Genomic DNA, 13,652 nt, shown 5'->3' on the forward strand with positions numbered 1-13,652 from the left:
GGCCTGCATGTATATTGAATGTAGATTACCTTGTTCGTTTGTACATCCGAACGTTTCGAAGAATTAACAATATGAGATTTGCAATCCAATCATCTCTAATGATGAAATTTCAAAACGCAGATTTAGAGCATAGAGTACTATCAGAAAAATTTAGTAGAATCGAGTCGTGATTAGAGTCCTCATTTTAGTGATTTAATTTTTAAGAATGTGCGCGCGTGATGCATCTATGAAAGAGAGAAAGAGAGAGAGAGAGAGAGAAAATTCGTCATTTATCTGTTTCCACGGTTATTCTTGTAATAAAGAATCATCCTGCGGAAGTACGCAAAAACTATCACATGACTTCATGGATAAAAGCTATGTATTACATTTATAAAGAGATGAAAGAAAAGAGAGTAAAGTGTTCAATTATGAAGTATATAATGAATAAATCTTTCACGAAAAAAAAAGTCGGAAAAGGATGAAAGGAAATATTCAATGTTTAAGCGAGATTTATAGATTTAATTCTTTCAAATGCATGCTATTTGCGTAAAATAATACATTAATTATTATTAGTTTATATATTAGTGAAATACAGAGAGCAGCGGAATTTTAATATATTTAATTTTAATTTAAAAATGGACAAAGTTGTAGAATGTAGTTTTGTATTTTTTTATAATTATCTCGCTTGAGTTCTTAACTTCCAACCATGGCTTATAAATGTAGTATCTAGTACGTGTGGAAACAAACATGCTTTCTAATGAAACGATTATTTCTTTTTTAATGTGCTATATTTTAATGGATAATTCACGAATGATCGAATGTGTTGCGTGTATATATGCATGTATAAATGTCTGTGTATGTAAAAAAATCCAATTCTTTATATTCGACGATACTCACCGTTTTCATATCCGAGAATTCTTTCTAAAAATCCATTTTGCATTTTAACGAACCATTAAGCGATTAATGCTGAATTTCTTTTTTTTGTATAATGAAACTGCTACATCAAAATATGTCTTTATTATCAAGTATATTATTAAATGATGTAGAATAAAATGATGATTTTTATGCAGATACCAAATATAATGATTTCATCGCAAAATACAAATGTGAAGATTGTTCATTAGAAACCTACTTTTTTTTAATAAAGAAAGGAAATTAACTACCAAGAAAAAAAAACTAAACTGGTATGTTTTTCCTTTCTCCATATTTTATTTAAAAAATCGAAAAATTAATTGAATCTATAACAGCATCAATTGCATGCGCGTGTATCCTTGTACTTTAACATTTATTAAATTATAATGTTGTGTTAAATCTGAATAAAAGTTCTGCTTACATCATATATTTTCATCTTATACTTCGTATGTTTGTATAAAAAAACCTACAGAATGATGAATTTCTTTTCGTGCACTTCGAATGCAACTGTACATTTAATCTTGATCACTCTAGCAACATACACACATCACTTTCATATACTCAAATACTAAAATTACATATGTATTTGTTAAATCTGGATATTTCTTAAATGTATTTATATTTACTGTGAAACATCGCGAAAAATCACAAAATAATCGCTATCTAATCTGATGGAAGTATCTTGATATCGCCATTGCATCTAATGAAAGGCATATAGAAGCATTAAAAATGTACAGACTCCAATGACAAGACCGAGTATAACAGAATCTCTCCTCTTACGCAGATTTATCCTCTGCAATAGACTGTTCACTGCTGGAAATCGATTGGAGATGTCATTAAATCGAGTTTGTATACGTTTAAATGCCTGTCTCTGAGTCATCAGATGATCCCGTGTTTCCATTGCTATGCTTATTTGATGATTGATTAATCGGTCGGAACTAAAAAGATATATTAATAATATATGATAAAATATAAGTATTGAAAGATTTTTCACAGATATGTTTAAAATAACATTAATGGGATATATATTTTAATCTTTATCATAGTATTATGAATAAGACTAAACTGGCTTACTTGTGAATATGTTGATTTTCTTTGAGATACATTTCACGCCGATTCAACCCACTTGCATTTTTATAATTGCTATAATATAAAATATTGGTTTTTCATCAATGTGATATCCATAATTGATATATAATTTATAATGGAAATGACAACAAAGTTGTACATACTCTATTTCTTTACGAACGCTGCCTAGAAGATCCTCGCGATCTTTTCTAGCAATAAAATTATTTCTAATCTTATTAAATTCCAGTTTATAATCTTTCAATATCTCCTTGTGACGTTGCATTGTATGCAACATAGCTGCTCCATTCGGCTGTAATTCGCTCATCCTTTCGTTTATGGAGAACAACTATGTTGTATGTGAGTCTTATTAATATATTCTTTTGTGTGTGTATATATATCAGAAAAAAGAGCTTACTTTGGAGAGCAATGTCTCAATTTCTGATGCCATGTTCTCAAATACTTGTTCCTCATCTAGAAGAGGAATTTCTTCTGTACTGGTATGCCTAGCACTAGTATTTATGCCCAGTTTACTAAATGCCACCAACTTAGCATCAATTTCATTTTCTAGGTGTCTCGCCTGCTTCCTTAGATCTACAACAAAATAGCAATTCGTGTGATTTGACCGCAGCTTCTACATGTAAACGATAAAAAAAAAGAAAATTTCTTCATGAATATGTTTCTTTTTTATACGATGCGAGTAGTATGATCAGCGACGTGTAAAAACAAAAGTGGCAAGATAACATCATTATTTTAGAATGTACAAAAAATATTGAATTTTCGAGACCTTTCTCTAAAAAAATAAACATAATCGCGAAGAGTTTTCCTTTCTTTCTTGAATGTTTTGAACACAAATTTTGTAGCAATTGTGACCTACCTTCCCAATCGACTGTACCCAGCGAGCCAGCCATTTGATCGTCTGAATCACAAATGTATACGTTTGATTAATATGTAAAACGTCATATAACACCTTTTCACTGATATTTCTGAAGGGATATAGAAAAAAACAATGAAATTGTTACAGATTGAGAAAAAATATTACAATAACAGGGACTGCGCAATGTCTATAACACAGCATATACAGAGTAGCGCAATTCTCCCGATTTCAGCATGTATAAAATTAAACTGCACATGTCGAGTAGTTAAGTAGGTAACCAATCACAACTAATTTTCTGTTACACTTCCTCTCGGAATTTTCTATAACGTTCTTTGTCATTTAAATGCCCAACTGGTGGGAATCATAGACATATAATAATATAGACCCCGCATACCATATACTCTTCCATATACTCTTCTATATCATTAGAGAGTCAATCATGTAACTTTAAGTGTCGGTCCACAATAGGTGATTTAAGCTTTAAGAAGTAAGAAATTGACCAAATTGACCAATTATAATCGAATATGAAAAGAATACTCGACTATGATTAGTCAATTTCTTACGGCTTAAAGATTAAATACTTATTGTGGACCGACACTAAGGTGTGAAAAATGAAAAGTAAAAAGTGAAAAATGAAAAGTGAAAAATTTCATGTAAAGTTACATGATTGACCCTCCCTTGACATTTCACGTGAAACTTTTCACGTACAGCGATTATGTATATAGCTTGGATGCGTGGAAAGTGAAATCATGAAACATAGTTTCATAGGTTTTATAGCTAATGAAAATTATTTTATTGGTACAGTATTATATATGGTACAGTATTATATTATATATATCTTTTAATAACCAATTGTATTACGTACACTTAATCCTAAGTGTCGGTCCACAATAAGTATTTAATCTTTAAGTCGTAAGAAATTGACCAATCATAGTCGATTATTCTTTTCATATTCGATTATAATTGGTCAATTTCTTACTTCTTAAAGCTTAAATCACCTATTGTGGACCGACACTAACGCAGCCTTAATCTTCTCTAATTCCGAAGCATATTTATTAATTCCCTAGATTTCCACCTTTCCTTAGATTTCCGCCACCAAGGTATATAGGCGACAAATTTCACATTTTCAAGTTTGAGAGAGTTACATGATCCCGCAAAATCGTACATGATCATAAGTTCACGTGAAACTTTTCACTTTTCACGTTTCCGCCCTAGGGAAAAAGTTACATGTCGATCCCCGTGATTAGACAACAATTTCCCGAAAAATGGAGGGAATAAAGTTGGTACCAACGAAATCCTCTAAACAAAATAATTTTAGTTTCTATGGATTAGTAGCACTATTCAAGTAATAATCTGTTGGTTTGCACATCCTTTTTGACATATGCGCGGGCATGTACGTAATATTGTATATCAGGCCATGTTCCAAAATTAAAATTAACTGGAAGTCTGTCGCTGCTGTTATTGAAATGACTGACTTTTATCGTTCCGAAATTTAAATTTTTATTGTCTAGTACTGGATTTCGGAACAGAAAAGCAGTGTAAAGCAATAAAAAAAGTGTACATAAAAAATCAAAACATAATCAATATGGATCAACATATGTTATTCAATGTTATTAGAATAATAACCGAAAACAATCAAGTGATAATAATTCTGATGATGATATGATGTTACAAATTACTAATAAATAAGATATTACTGATATTACTAATAAATAAGATTGATAGTAAACACGGACCACTGTTTTTAAAATTACGCGTACAAAATTATATTCAAAACGTAATTTCTGTATTAACAGATGCAGACTTTAAATCACATTTTCGGTAAGAAAAGTGCAGTTATTTATTGAAAATATTACTTAATAAAATATTATATATAATATTCATATTCATCAATAATATTCATTATTTATAGTAATGTACATTATTACCATATCGTTATATACTACTGTTTCAAAAATAAATGTTTTGTTAATTATAAACTTATTATTTTTAATAGAATGTTTCGAGAAACTTTCCATTGGTCCTATTATTAACCATAATAGAACCAAAGTTAGAAAAAAAGTCAAATCCTGATCTGCAGATAACTACTTAGTCGCTTTCCTCATTAATTTGGAAAAACAACTTCTAATAACCATTTGGACGCTTGCTGCATCAGATTCATATCTGTAAATTAAAACACCGTAAAATAAAAACACCGTAAAATATCATCTACTGTAAATATTTATTTCATTATATTGTAGATCTATATGTCACCGTTTTAATGTTGGTAAAGCTATTGGTCTGCACATAGTAAGGCGCGTTATAAATGCTCTTATTAGTCTTCGAGAGCAATTCATAACATGACTAACAGAAGACGAGGCAAATGAATCTATTAGTAGCATTTAAGCGGCAAAACGGATTTCCGAGTGTTATCGGTGCATTAGATGGAACACATATTGTTATAAATACTCCAAATGATCATCCTGAAATATACATTAATCGAAAGGGCTCTCATTCTGCAGGTATTATTTTATTTCATTTCTTGCACATATCTATATAATTAATAAAAAATGGTAGTAACAATCTATTAAAATTGCAGGTGATTTGTAAGCATAACTTACAATTTACTCATTGTTTCGTTGGCTATCCTGGATCAGTGAGTACATAATCAAAGAGTATTTCGACTCTCTGGTATACAATGTATTTTCGATGATTCGTTGAAATTTTCTAATAATAGTCATGTAATAGGAGATGCAGCCTACAAAATTCAACGACACCTATTAGTAGTTTAAAGATAATGGACGCTAATGGATGGTTTAAAGATAATGGATTAACGCAAAAGCAATGAAATTTTAACTATTGCTTATCTTCGACTCGAATGGCAGTAGAACGAACTCTTGAAAGAATGATTTAGAATGTTGCTAGATAAACTTCCTGTGAGGCGAACTGATCTTATTCCTAATTATGTAATGCGTGTTGCGTATTGCACAATATATGTATATCGAGGAATGACATGATCGATAATATTCCGATATTTGTTGAAAACAATGACATAAAAAATGTAAGGAATGGAGAAGACGATAATATCAATCGAGAATTACATATTGAAGGTATACGGAAAAAAGAACGAATACAAAATGTTCTCGATATCCAGTTACCATAATTGTTTTATTATTACTGTATGTATATTTATATGTTATACTTATATAAACTAGAAATAAAACTATTTTATAAAATATAAATTTAAAATAAATATTTAAAATATTTATAAAAAATTATAAAAAATTTAAAATAAATATTTAAAATATATATATATATGTAATATAGAGCGAGTGGAACGCGAGCTGCTGGAGCAGTGCAGTCAGATTTTGGTGGAGTGTTTCGCGTGGCTGCAACGATGCGACAAGTGCATCAAACAATTCGAGGAACTTAGCCGTATTAAGCGTTCTCGACTCACCGTTGTAAATAGACGATCTGTGGTGGCGAAGATCGCGCGACTCGTGATTGCAATTAGAAAGACATTTTGTGCACGTTAGTGGCAAGTATGTGAGCACCAGTAGAGACAATGGATCTCTCCGAATTGCCGCGGCAAATTATGTTAAAATGATGATCAACGTACGATCCAAGAACAATGCGTGTTTCGCGTGGCCGGTGGTCGCGGCTCTGCATCCGGTCGAAAGGCATACGGATCGGGAATTATCGACAGTGTTAAATCTTCAAGACATTACATTTCCGATGACATTGAATCAGATTAAAAAGTTCGAACATCTCAATGACATCTCAATCAACGTGTACGGTATCAAGGAAAAGGAGATATTCCTGATATGGTTGACAGATAAGAAGATGGAGAAACATGCAAATATATTGTACATGCAGAGTCCGTGTGACGACAACGCGGGGCACTTCGCGTACATCAAAGACCTGTCCCGCCTTGTGAGCTCGCAAATAAATAAAAAAGAACACAAGAAATACTTTTGCGACCGGTATGTATTTTAACAAATTTTATTATTCTCTATATTTCTCTTATAAAATTGTTTATTATAATAAATACTAAAAAATCATATTTTCCGTTTGCAGATGTCTACATTACTTCAGTTCGTCTGAAAAATTGCAGTCAAATACAACGGACTGCGAAAAGAAACAATGCGCAATCCGACTGCCGAGCGAGGACGACAAGTGACTCGAATTCAAGAACCACACAAATAAGGAACGACTTCCTTTTGTCATTTACACGGACTTGGAGTGCGTACTATGGCGAACGGAACCGGCAGAAAAGGAAGACGCGTCGTACACTTATCAGCAGCACGAGATATTTAGTATCGGATACTACGTGCGAAGTTCATACGACGATGTGTTATCGGTATATCTATTTCGTTGCGGCGAAGACTGCGTTGCGTTCGTTCGGCAACTCGAAGACTTGGCGCATCAAGTAAAAATTCTGTTATTCGACGAATGTCCTTATAAAAACGTTGTCGAGAGAACAGTGGGAGGCATATCGTAGCGCGACATGTTGTCATATTTGTGAAAAATCATTTGCGTCGCATGATACGCGATCATTGCCACCTTACCGGTCGTTACCGTGATCCCGTGCATTCAAATTGTAATCTAAATTATAAAGATTCATATTGCATTCCCATAGTATTTCACAACTTATCCGATTATAACGCGCATTTTCTCATCATAGAAATAACTACGGCGTTCGAAGGCAGAATCGACGTGCTGCCGATAACAAAAGAAAAATACATCTCATTTACAAAACACGTTCAAGATACCACCGAGAGATCAGATTCAAATTGCGTACGACTGCGGTTCATAGATTTGTACAAATTTTTAAATACCAGTCTCGGTAAATTGGCATCTTTTCTAACAAAAGAAAAATTGAAAATTTTATGTTCCGAATTTTCCATGTTATCAAACGAAGATTTTTACTTGTTGACGCGCAAAGGTGTCTTTCTCTACGAATACATGGATCACATGGACAAGTTGCAGGACACGTGCCTACCACCGCGCGAATCATTCTATAGTTCGTTGACCGGTGATACGATGTCGGAGAACGATTACGCGCCGCGAACGTCTGGCAGCGGTTCTCCATTAAAACTCTAGGCGAGTATAGCGATCTGTATTTAAAAACCGATGTCTTGTTATTGGCTGACGTTTTTGAAAATTTCCGCGAAAGTTGTATCAAAAGTTACAGTCTCGATCCCGTTCATTACTACACATTGCCAGGTTTCACGTGGAATACCATGTTGAAACATACGTAAAATTTGAGTTGTTCACCGACATTGATATGGTTATGTTTATCGAGCGCGGTATACGCGGTGACCTCAGTCAATGTTTCGGCAGATACGCGCAGGCCAATAACAAGTACATGCATTCGTACGACCCGTTGAAACCGTCGTCGTATTTGATGTATTATGACGTGAACAATTTGTACGGATGGGCGATGTGTCAACCGCTGCCCTATGCCGAATGGGTTGAAGACATTACGAACTTTGACGCGAGCGCGATCGCTCCGGATTCACCTACGGGTTATATTCTTGAGGTTGATATCGAATATCCGCATCATCTACATGATCGACACACTGACCTATCTTTTTGTCCGACGCGCGGCACCCAGCAATCACCCAGCCGGCAGGATAAACTTCTCGCGACGTTATATGATAAGAAGCGGTACGTCATCCACTATCACAACCTGCAGCAATGTACGCGCCACGGTTTTCGTATCGCAAAGATACACCGCGTACTACAATTTGTTCAATCCACCTGGCTCCGCGATTATATCGCGATTATTATAATTCAATACACACTTTAGACGTGCGCGAAAAATGATTTTGAGAAAAATTTATACAAATTAATGAACAACGCGGTATTCGGTAAAACAATGGAAAATGTTCGGAATCACATGGATGTAAAATTGATAACAAAATGGAATAGACGGTATGGCGCGGAGGCAATGATCGCGAAATCAAATTTCCACAGCCGCAGCGTCTTTGCGGAAAACTTAATCGCCGTCGAACTGCGTAAACTCGAGATGAAATTCGACAAGCCGATTTATGTGGATATGTGTATACTCGACATATCGAAAATCTGTTTATACGAATTTCACCACAAGTATATGTCACCGCTGTATCGCGACAAATGTAAGATCATGTACACCAACATGGACAGTCTCATATATCACATCGAGTGCAATGACGTGTACGAGACGATGAAACGCGATATCGCTAGATTCGATACGAGCAATTATCCGCCACACATACGGGATGCCTCTCATGAATAAAAAAGTACCCGGCCTAATAAAGGATGAAAATAACGGTACGTGCAATAATGACGGAATTTGTCGGATTCAGAGCGAAGATGTACACGGTGAAGGTTGATGGTAAAAAGGATACCAAAAAGGCGAAAGATGTAAAAAATAACGTCGTAGCGCGAACAATAACGTTCGACGATTACACGCGATGCTTGAATGAAGAGATCGAAATGACTCGTCGCCAGTCATGTATAAGATCCAAGTTACACCAAGTATATACGGTGTCCGAGTCGAAAATTGTTCTGAGTTCGTACGATGACAAAGGATACCGGATCGACGGAAACGTTACCGTGGGGACATTCCATTATAATAATATACATGTATATGCAATGTACATATATTTTTATATTCTTTTATATAGTTTATATATATGTATGCACATATGTACGTATGTATGTACATATATATGTATGTAACGGCAGGGCCGTTATTTGTACCAAATATATATATATATATATATATATATATATATAAATAGATATATGCTTGTTTTTCCTGCGCTACCTATCCTGCTTGCACGCACACCGCTCGCGCTGTCTCACTCGCTTGCCTGTACACCGCACGCGCCGTCTCGCTCACGCTATCTCTCATGGTGCCCCACGCGATACCGACTCCCCACCGCCGGACTGACGGCGCGCAGTGGGGAACGCCGGCCGGGTATATAAGCCCGGCCGGCCGAGATATCGAGACCAGATCCCATCCTGCGATCCGACTCCTGACACCGACCTGACCAGTACCTACTACCTCTCGGGGCTGAGGTTTCGCTTGGCTCTGTTGGGTTTCGCCGACTCCTGTCACCACTCTTCGAGCTAAGGTTTCGCTTAACTCTGTCGGGTTTCGCCGACTCCTGTCACCACTCCGCGGGCTGAGGTTTCGCTCAGCTCCACCGGGTTTCGCCGGTTTCCATTGCGAAGGCAGAGCTCGATGTGACATTCGGTTTTGCCCGCAATACCTCGTCCAACTTGACATTAGCTTGTAAGTGCATGTGATACAGAAGTCCGTTAGTTATAAGCCGGTAGCTCTAAGTTCTTTAGTTGTAACCGCACCATAGTCACGTGTAAATAAACCGTTGTCGACCGCACGCCGCACCTGTCTTGCGCTTCTCGCCGCCTTACGCCAATCGCTTTGCATCTCCGCTTTGCTATTAGACTGTGACATCACCAGGCCCTACTCTGTATCTATCTTTCTACCAATAAAGGATCTTTTCGCTGCAACCTGTGTTCGCGTATGCTCGAGTCTCCCCTCCTCTCGAACCCGGACACCGACGAGCCGATCCGAGCGTCGAGCGAGGTGACCGCGTTACAATGTACGTATGTACGTATGTATGTATGTATTAGGTGTACAAAAAAGTTCTGAGCTTTTTTTTGTAAAATTCAATTTTTATTCAAAAACAAACAAAAAAATGTTAATCAGCAAAATAATCCCCGTTTGCATCAACGATCTTTTGCCATCTTTCGGGTAGCTTGCGAATTCCTTGATGATAAAAGCTCACCGGCTTCGAAGCGATAAAGTCATCAATGCATTTTCGTATCTCTTCAAATCTCACGAAATGTGTATCAGCTAAATGATGCTGCAGCGACCGGAATAGGTAGTAATCGGAAGGCGCCATGTCTGGGCTATACGCCGCGTGCGGGAGAAGTTCCCAGCCTAACGCAAAGATATGGTCCTGAGTCGCTTTCGCAACATGTGATCGAGCATTGAAGCAAAATCACTTTACGACGTCCTTGACCAGTAAATGGCCTTTTTTCTTCTAATGCATCGCTCAAATTGGTCAATTGTTGTTGATAAGCGGTCTGCCGTGATTGTTTCACCCGGTTGTAACAACTCGTAATACAACACACCTTTCCAATCCCACCAGATACAGAGCAAAACCTTTTTAGCGTGGATATTGGGCTTTGGCGTCGATGTCGAAGGTTGACCAGGGTCAATCCATGATTTTCTACGTTTAGGGTTATCATAAAGAATCCACTTTTCATCGCCTGTTGATTTTGTGCAGAAAATCTTTTTTCCGAAACTTTGAAAGCAAAGTGAGTGCAGTGTCACGCCGACGATTTTTGTTGTCTTCGGACAATTCATGTGGAACCCATCTGCCTTTCTTCTGAACCTTTCCCATCGTATGTAAACGTACGAAAATGGTTTGCTGCGTAACGCCAAGCTGTTCTACAAGCTCCTTTTCAGTTTGCGCAGAGTTTATATCCAGCAGTACTTGCAATTCGTCCATTTCAATCTTTTGAGGGTGTCCAGCATGCGGTTCATCTTCAAGACTGAAATGTCCTTGGTGAAATTTTTGATACCATTTTTTACATGTAGTATGACTTACAGCGTTCTCTCCATATGCAGCACAAATCATTGCAGTGGCTTCAGCAGCATTTTTCTTCAGATGAAACGCGAAGTGGATGGAAAATCGAATATGCTCTTTTGTTATTGCCATCGTGAACACTACTGATTTTTGAGGTTATGTGCATCAAACGCCAAACCGTATGGTATTTAGAAGGCAAATGTCAACGGTTTAAAACCGCAAAAGGGCGAGAAGATATATAAAATTTAAATTGTTATTTCGGTTGTATGAAATCTAAAGCTCAGAACTTTTTTGTACACCTAATATGTATGTATATATGTATGTATGCATGTATGTATATATGTATGTATGTATGTATGTATTATATATATATCATAAGTTTCATCGTTGTTATCATATATATATATATATATATATATATATATATATATATATTAATTCCATATATATATATATAATACCATATATATAATACCATATATATATATATATATAGTTTTTACGAAGATGTAATGGAAGAAAAAAAAAGACTCTTTATATATATTTATACATTCTATATTAATTTTTTTGTACATTGTAAAAGTAAAAAATGAATTAATTGTAATAAATGAATTAATAAATTACACTGCTTTTGTTTATCCACGAATTGTGCGATCCATTCCAACCATTTGATGTAAACCTTATCTCCTTTCCTGCGCAATACTTTCTCCACGAGATACACATCCGGATGAGTCGCGCGATGCAACTCGTGCTCGTAGGACGCTCCAGCGACGGCTTTTCCGCGATAATTCTCAAGCAGATAGGTTACAGGATTAGTATGTTGCACTTTAACGATCTTAAACACCGGTCCAATTTGATGTGTAACCTTTTTTGAAAACTATCTTGTACTTGCTCACGTGTAGCAAATCGCCTACTTTGAATTTTGCTGGATCTGCGATCTTTATCGCACTGTACATCGTGTCCAGGAGTCTTTTGGCGATCGCGGGAGTTACGTCAGCGGGTCGCATGCCGATAGTGCGATGCTTGCGCGCGTTGTAATCTGACACGAGACGAGGTAGCGCATCGACCCACTTATAAGTGCCATTGAGCGTAAATCTTCCACATGTCGTTCTTAAGCGTGCGATTGAATCGCTCGACGATCGATGCCTTCAACGCCGTATACGTGGAATAATGAATTAACGTTGTGTTTTTTCAAAAGTTTCTGCACATCGACATTATAAAACTTCTTTCTCATATCCGTTTGCAAGTTTCTCGGGTATCTTCCGCTCTCTCGAATTATCTTAGCGTTAGTGTTAGCTGTCTCCCTTCCGACCTTGCTCTTGAGCGGTACGGCCCAGACGTACTTGCTCAACGCATCAATGACGGTGAATATGTAGTGATGACCTCTGTTGAAATTCGAGTACGGACGCATCTCGACGATATCAGCCTGCCACAGATCGTCGTATCCCCGAATTATAACACGTCTTCGCGGAAAATTTCTTCTCGCCGGAGCGTGCAATTTCTCAACGCTTCGTCGTTTCTCGGAGCTAACATTTTTTTCACATTCATCGGATCTCATGTTTTGACGATGTTTGATAATAAATAAGATATACAATTTAAAATTGTTTTTTTCCTCACTGATGTCAATCGATTAGCTCGTTTCGTCGATACGTGATTCGATCATACGCTTAAGAACGACATGTGGAAGTTTACGCTCAATAGCACTTACAAGTGGGTCGATGCGCTACCTCGTGTCAGATTACAAGCAAGCATTGCATTATCGGCATTCGACCCGCTGACGTAACTCCCGCGATCGCCAAAAGATTCTTGGACACGGTGTACAGTGCGATAAAGATCGCAGGTCCAGCAAAATTCAAAATAGGCGATTCGCTACGCGTGAGCAAGTACAAGACAATTTTCGAAAAAGGTTACACGCCAAATTGGACCACCGAGGTGTTTAAGATCATTAAAATACATACTACAGCATACTAATCCTGTAATTTATCTGCTTGAGGATTATCGTGGAAAAGCCGTCGCTGGAGCATTCTACGAGCACGAGTTGCATCGCGCGACTCATCCGGACGTGTATTTCGTAGAGAAAGTACTGCGAAGGAAAGGAGACAAGGTTTACGTCAAATGGTTGGGATGGATTGCACAATTCGTGGATAAACAAAAGCAGTGTGATTTAATTTATTTTTTATTTTCACAATGTATAAAAAAAATTAATATACAATGTATAAATATATATAAAG

At 36.6% G+C, this 13,652-nt stretch overlaps 2 protein-coding genes across 3 annotated transcripts; one reads left to right on the top strand and one right to left on the bottom strand.

Moving 5' to 3' along the window:
• Positions 1-1,166: 1,166 nt before the first annotated feature.
• On the bottom strand, positions 1,167-3,144 carry Gos28 (golgi SNAP receptor complex member Gos28). 2 transcript variants are annotated; one of them, XM_011638255.3, is made up of 6 exons: positions 2,834-3,144; positions 2,375-2,550; positions 2,124-2,305; positions 1,966-2,034; positions 1,672-1,829; positions 1,167-1,591 (listed from the first exon to the last, which is right to left on the bottom strand). In XM_011638255.3, the coding sequence occupies exons 1-6, from the start codon at positions 2,865-2,867 to the stop codon at positions 1,551-1,553; spliced, it is 660 nt and encodes a 219-aa protein (XP_011636557.2). In that variant the 5' UTR covers positions 2,868-3,144; the 3' UTR covers positions 1,167-1,550. The 2 variants fall into 2 exon arrangements, with proteins under 2 accessions (XP_011636557.2, XP_011636556.1); XM_011638254.3 differs by having other exon boundaries at positions 1,167-1,829; positions 2,834-3,140.
• A 1,945-nt stretch (positions 3,145-5,089) lies between these two features.
• Positions 5,090-9,453, top strand: LOC112552597 (uncharacterized). Its single transcript, XM_089074500.1, has 3 exons — positions 5,090-5,991; positions 6,140-6,795; positions 6,890-9,453. Exons 2-3 carry the CDS (start codon positions 6,416-6,418, stop codon positions 6,990-6,992), a joined length of 483 nt encoding a protein of 160 aa, XP_088930626.1. The 5' UTR covers positions 5,090-5,991; positions 6,140-6,415; the 3' UTR covers positions 6,993-9,453.
• Positions 9,454-13,652: the final 4,199 nt, after the last annotated feature.

This window comes from Pogonomyrmex barbatus, unplaced genomic scaffold (assembly GCF_055798465.1).
Source record: "Pogonomyrmex barbatus isolate J1 unplaced genomic scaffold, ASM5579846v1 scaffold17, whole genome shotgun sequence".
Lineage (NCBI taxonomy): Eukaryota > Metazoa > Arthropoda > Insecta > Hymenoptera > Formicidae > Pogonomyrmex > Pogonomyrmex barbatus.

Coding starts and splice junctions, on each gene's coding strand:
- Gos28 (XM_011638254.3), bottom strand. CDS start 2,867: ATGGCTGGCTCGCTGGGTACAGTCGATTGGGAAG. Junction 2,035..2,123: donor AGCGTTCGTAAAGAAATAGA/GTATGTACAACT, acceptor TTTATATTATAG/CAATTATAAAAATGCAAGTG. Junction 1,830..1,965: donor GAAAATCAACATATTCACAA/GTAAGCCAGTTT, acceptor ATATCTTTTTAG/TTCCGACCGATTAATCAATC.
- LOC112552597 (XM_089074500.1), top strand. CDS start 6,416: ATGATGATCAACGTACGATCCAAGAACAATGCGTGTTTCGCGTGGCCG. Junction 6,796..6,889: donor AAGAAATACTTTTGCGACCG/GTATGTATTTTA, acceptor TTCCGTTTGCAG/ATGTCTACATTACTTCAGTT.